This window comes from Protopterus annectens, chromosome 5.part1 (assembly GCF_019279795.1).
Source record: "Protopterus annectens isolate FY-2018-M chromosome 5.part1, PAN1.0, whole genome shotgun sequence".
Classification (NCBI taxonomy): Eukaryota; Metazoa; Chordata; order Ceratodontiformes; family Protopteridae; genus Protopterus; species Protopterus annectens.
In genome coordinates this window covers 614,738,467-614,744,466 of record NC_056736.1, presented here as the reverse complement: position 1 = coordinate 614,744,466, position 6,000 = coordinate 614,738,467, and the positions used below count along the sequence as shown (strand labels likewise).

Genomic DNA, 6,000 nt, shown 5'->3' with positions numbered 1-6,000 from the left:
AAAGAATGGGAAACACGTTAGTATTTATGTAGGTGTATATTATTAGGGTGAATTCATGAGATGTGACATGCCTCTCAGCCACGTGCAGCACCGCTTGTGCTTCATAAGGTGATGTTCCATACCTGCTCTTACAGCTGCTTATTAAAGTTGCTGATTGGCTGCAGGGAAGCTAAGAAATAGGGCCATCACTTGATACAGTATGAAGAAGTAAAATAATCCATCACTAGTACTGCAGATATGATTTATGCATCCAAAGTGTACAGCATCTGCATGTGGCTTTCTGTGTCTGCCTAAGGGTACTTCAGTTATGTGTCAATCATGCTGTTTTCTTGACATTTGACAGAAAAATGATATATATTCAACCAGTGGCACTAGATTTAGTTATTTCATAACTCAGTGTTCAGTTTTGATGGTATCCAACCCCTTTGTTTAAATGCATACAAGGATGCAAATGATTTGTAATCTAAAGAGAAAACGGGTTTCTTGCTGCATTTTGTGAACTGCCACTAAAAGATAAATTGGAGTACATTATCTATATCATTAATTAGTGCTTACTGTTAGTAATGTTTGCTTTGAAATGCATTATTTGTATTTTCTTTATGGAACTAAACTATTCATATCTGATTCAATTCATGTACCATTTTGTATAAACCAGAGAAGTGAGAAACCAGGAATAAAAGAATAAAAATAAAGGAAGCAATACTCTAGCTATATATAGTGCACAAAGCTAAATGACTAGATTTCTCTGCGTATGCCATTAAAGGGAATGAGTGATAGGCAGTAAGTCTATTTAAACAGATCCGTCTTTTCAGAGACCGTTACCATCACTGGTTGTTTATTAGTCACGCAGCACTGCTATGCGATGTATATTATCCAAAGTAATGAAAATGATGCTTGTTTTATTTGAAGGCTTACAATTCACATGGATGACGAACTGCGACACATTGCACAGAATTCCCTTCAAGGGCTCTTGGTCGACTTTGTTGACTGGAGGGAGGATGTATTATTTGGCTACACTAACTTTCTTCTGCGAGAAGTGAATGATACACATCAAACTCTCCTGGATTCATCCCTAAAGCTGCTTCTGCAGTTACTTACACACTGGAGGATAGCACTTCAGGCACAAGGAAGGGGCTTCGACAGGGCAAAAATCAGGACTGCAGAGGTAAGAGTTCTTACTTTAAACAATCACTGTTATGGTCACGTAATGATTTACTAATGCATTAAGTCAGATTTTTGCCAAGAATCACATGCAGTAGGCCACTTTTTCCAGTGAACAAAATGACCATTCAGAAATATGCTAGCCTGTAGCCTCCCACAAGGAATCACTCACAAATGATATCACCCTTTGATGTCATGTGTGAGAAGGGTGGTATCACCCATCTGTTACTTTGTTTCCCAACTTTGTCTTCTAGGCACCAGAGCTGAGCAACCACAATAGTGTTTAAATTAAATTATGGGACCAAGGTTTCATTACATATGACCAATGGCAAGTTTTCTAACAAGAAATTCACCAAACTGTCTTTCACCCAGTCTTTCAATCACTTAAAATTGACCGAGTGCAAAAGAACCCTTCTTCCACTCAATAAATGCAAGGGAAAATACTGACACCTTCTTCTTCTTCTTTTGGCTTTTCCCAGTTAGAGGTCACCACAGCGGATTATCTGTCTGCTCATGATTGGCAGTGGAGTTTTACGGTGTTGAGTTGCCAGCCCAGTGCCCAACCTTCCACAGAAGGCACACACACACTCACACACTCACACCTAGAGTGTCCAATCCACCTATAGCATGTCTTTGGGATGTGGGAAGAAACCGGAGCACCCGGAGGAAACCCACGTGACCACAGGGAGGACATGCAGACTCCACACAGAAGGCACCCCAGCCGAGAATCGAACCAGAGAACCTCTTGCTGTGAGGCGGCAACAGCCAAATATAATGATCTCCAAGGTCATTGCACCTCAGGTATTTAGTATCTACTTGATGGAATGTTTTCAGTAACCAAAGGATTTTGCAGGAAGGATTCAATGTCACTCTAGGCAAATTTACTTTAGTGCTTTCTAGGCTTATAATACTGTATGCAGGTCTAATTTTGAACAACACAGACAATATAGTTCTGACACAGTTTCTTTAGTATGCTTATATATAAAGTGCAGGCAGATTCTAAGTACGTGATATTAAATAAAGCAAAATTATTATAGCTAATAGTTATAAAGTATAAAATCTACATCTGCAGAGTAAATAATGGATGAGATTCTCCATAAAATGTTTTACTTTTATCAGTGACCAAATAATCCAGCTTTTGGAATTTTACCAATTTTTCTCATAGTAACCAAATTAAAAATGCGGAAAACTTTTCCCTGATATTGATTTCCTGTAATCAGCCACTAATTATGAAGTTTCAGTTCAAATGCGCTGTGCCCAAATGACACTCTAAGTAAGGGCTATGTTGTACCCTTAAAAAGTTCCTCATTGAGATTCTTATATGCAGGCTTCCACAAAAACTTCCACAAAATCGTCTCATATTTAATATTTTTTCTTCAGTTATGTGTAACATTTTGAATCGGTTTTGTAAAACTTTCCCTACATAGTGCAAAATAAAATTTTTCAAGTACCTTCAAATGTCACTCATTTCTTTTCATATCAGCCTCCAATGGTCTTCCTTTCCAGAGCATAACTTTCCTGCTGTACTCATAAGGTAGTGCTCTGGTTCTTAAAATCCTCTCTTTTTTCCCAACCCAAATATTCATGGATCGTACATGCTGACAAGTCGCAGCTGACTCCTATACTAAATTCATGAATGGCCATCACCACCACCATCCAAAGAATTTACTTGACAAAGTGGTGAAAATGAAGCAGCAGGACAGGCCATGCTTCTGTAGCACACAAGCATACGGACACACCTACAGAAAATGTAGAAAATGCCATAATATAGCAATAACCCACACCTGGGTGTGGGTAATGCTGGATTTACCCATGGTTGGTGTGGTTTGGTCCCGAGGGCAAAGCCCGAGGACCAAACAAAGCCAACCGTGGGTAAATACAGCATTACCCACACCCAGAAGTGGTTATTGTTATTATTAATGACATTATTTAAGAAAAAATAATTACTTTTCTTAAATAATGGCATTGTATAATCCTCCTTGCTGCCCTTCGCAGCTGTCTGGTATTCCGTGGAGTTCTGATGTACTGCATGCCTCGCGGTACATCAGAGCTGTGGGCAAAAGCAATGGAGAAAGCAAGATCTCCGTTGCTTTTTACTGTTTCATTATGTTAAATGGGTTTAACATAGCGAGACAGCTTTAGAAAAAGCAACAGAGAATCTCCATTGCTTATTTTAAAGCTGTCTCGCTATGTTAAACCCATTTAACATAGCGAGACAGTTTTGAAAAAAGCAACGGACAAAGCAAGATCTCCGTTGCTTTTTACTAATGTAAGCTATGTTAAAGGAGTTTAACATAGCGAGACAGCTTTAAAAAAAGCAACGGAGATCTCCGTTGCTTTTTTTAAACCTGTCGCTATGTTAAACTCCTTTAACACAGCGACACAGTGTTTTAAAAAAGACTTATACTAATGGAAAAAGTCCGGGCGACCGGACCTTTTTCCATTAGTATAAGTCGATTTACAACATGCACGCTGACCAATCAGCGTGCAAGTTTTGGAATATTAATGGGGGGGGTCATGGTATAATTGTACTTAATATCTCATTCTCCCTGATTTTCTTTAACATATAAATTAAATTTAATAAAGCATGTATGAATAACAAGACTGACAATTTCAAAGTCATTTTCATGCTTATTCCATATAAAAGCATCCTTCATATAGGATTAAGTATTGTTCCCCAATACGCTGAGTAAACCACGACACCTCTGTTTACACACATAATACATTTACTGAACCAAACAGCTTACAGTACCCTATATTTTTTAGCAAGTGTATATTTTTCCTATAGTACAACTCATACTCTTTTTACAAGTTAACAAGGTAACTAACAACCCCCTCTATTATTGTACACCTCATAACTCCATAAATAATGCTAGAACTTGTAAAATAATCCATTTCTCACAAAACCTTTACACTACTCATTGCAAAGTCATAACCAAAAAAACTTTAATATTTACTGCAATTAACCCAGCAATGTTTCTTCCCTAACTAGCAGAACTGAATAATAAAAGTTCCACCTAACTATTGTCTTTGTTTCATAGAGTTTGTACACTTACCATGAAACTGAACAAAGCAAGACCAAGATGGCAACTTCCTGACTTAATACACTTCCAGTATTTATCTGTTTTAGACAAACTAAAGGGCAGTACATTCCTACAAGCCCACAGACAGATGTGAAGGAATTTTCTAATTCTGTGATAATAGAATGTTGTACACATGCTGGTAATATTAAAAAGATCATTGTGAAAAACTGAAAGATACTTCAGGAAAATCCAGGCATGATAAAGGTAATTGATGGACAAGACAGATTTACAAATAAAAAAGGACAATATTTAAAACATATTTTAGAATCTAATATAAATCAAATAATTGTTATGTATAACTGTGAATTCTGTCATTATTGTAAATACATCAGTGCAGGGCCAATGTTGTATCTTCCACACATGAACATGAGTTTTGGAGTTATTAGTAAGTTTGCAGTACTGTAAATGTACTTTATGTTGCTGCATGTTTCAGTTGTGGCAGTATCTATGTTGGAAAATGATTAGGAAATTCACATAGTAAATTTACAAACACATGTACGCTATAAGAAATAGATACACGAAAAATGATCTATGGAAACATTCTAAGCCATGTAAGAATTTTAAGATATTTCATTTTTGTCAATGATACTCAGAAAGTAGTGGTGGTGCTGCGGTAGCGTTGTCGCCTCATAGCAAGACGTTGTCCCGTTCGATTCTCAGCTAGAGCATCTTCTGTGTAGAGGCATACGTGAATGGGGCGTGCCTTCGTTGAAGGTTGTGCGTCAGGGCTGGTAACCCGGTACATAAAAATCCACTACCAATCATTAGCGGACCGGAGTTCCGCTGTGGCGACCCCTAACTGGGAAAAGCCGAAAGATACAAACAAACAAACTCAGAAAGTAGATGTGAGGGGTGGTGGAACAGTCTACCCGGGAAAAAGGAAATGAGCAGCAGGTCCGTTTAGATGCTGGCCAGGCATCCTGTTTACAGTTCAAAAATTAGTGTGAAATGATTATTGATTATAAACAAATTTTAAGAAATTATTTTAAGTGCTTGACGCACAATATACTGGATGGGTGGCTTTAAGAACATATGATCACTGGCAACTACTATATAAGGAAAGTTACTTAATCAGTTTTATTATACTGGATGGGTGGCTTTAAGAACATATGATCACTGGCAACTACTATATAAGGAAAGTTACTTAATCAGTTTTATTATACTGGATGGGTGGCTTTAAGAACATATGATCACTGGCAACTACTATATAAGGAAACTTACTTAATCAGTTTTATTCTGATAAAGTCCTTGAAATTGTAAAGATCAAAGCACTAAGATAAAACAAGAAGGAAAACTATCCCCTGGTGAAATGTAGAGTTGTATTTATTTTTATCAGTTTTTATGTTAACTAGTTGATTGTTGGTGTTAACAACTCAACTGTGGGAATGAGATCCCAGGTGATGCCCTCTAAATATATGAGTGTATTTTATGGACACACTAGAAGCTCGAGATCCATATTTTATATAATTTTGAATGAAAAAAATCTTAAAAGTGTTAGTGTTCTCTCCTGTCTATCTGATGAATCTGGGCATCTTGGGGCAATGTAGAAATTGCCTCATGTACACAGACAATCCTCTCCTCCTACCACCCAACACTACAACCTGTGAGAGATGCACTTATCTAGCCAAACTGGAGGTAAAGCTCTCTCTAATCAAGACTGAACTTGACAGTCAAGAGGAGAAGGTAAACACTTGCACCACACCACACTCATCACATAGTCTAACTAAATCTACACCACCAAAATCCACACATAGAA

The 6,000-nt window shown here is 37.5% G+C and overlaps 1 protein-coding gene across 7 annotated transcripts in view; it reads left to right on the top strand.

The window, feature by feature from the left end:
- Positions 1 to 6,000, top strand: part of FRY (FRY microtubule binding protein) — a 2,210,679-nt gene that overhangs the window by 1,342,989 nt on the left and 861,690 nt on the right. For all 7 annotated transcript variants that reach the window (XM_044073229.1, XM_044073230.1, XM_044073228.1 and 4 more), the window contains exon 18: positions 910 to 1,165. In XM_044073229.1, coding sequence (XP_043929164.1) covers positions 910 to 1,165 — 256 coding nt within the window. The remainder of the gene's footprint in view (positions 1 to 909; positions 1,166 to 6,000) is intronic.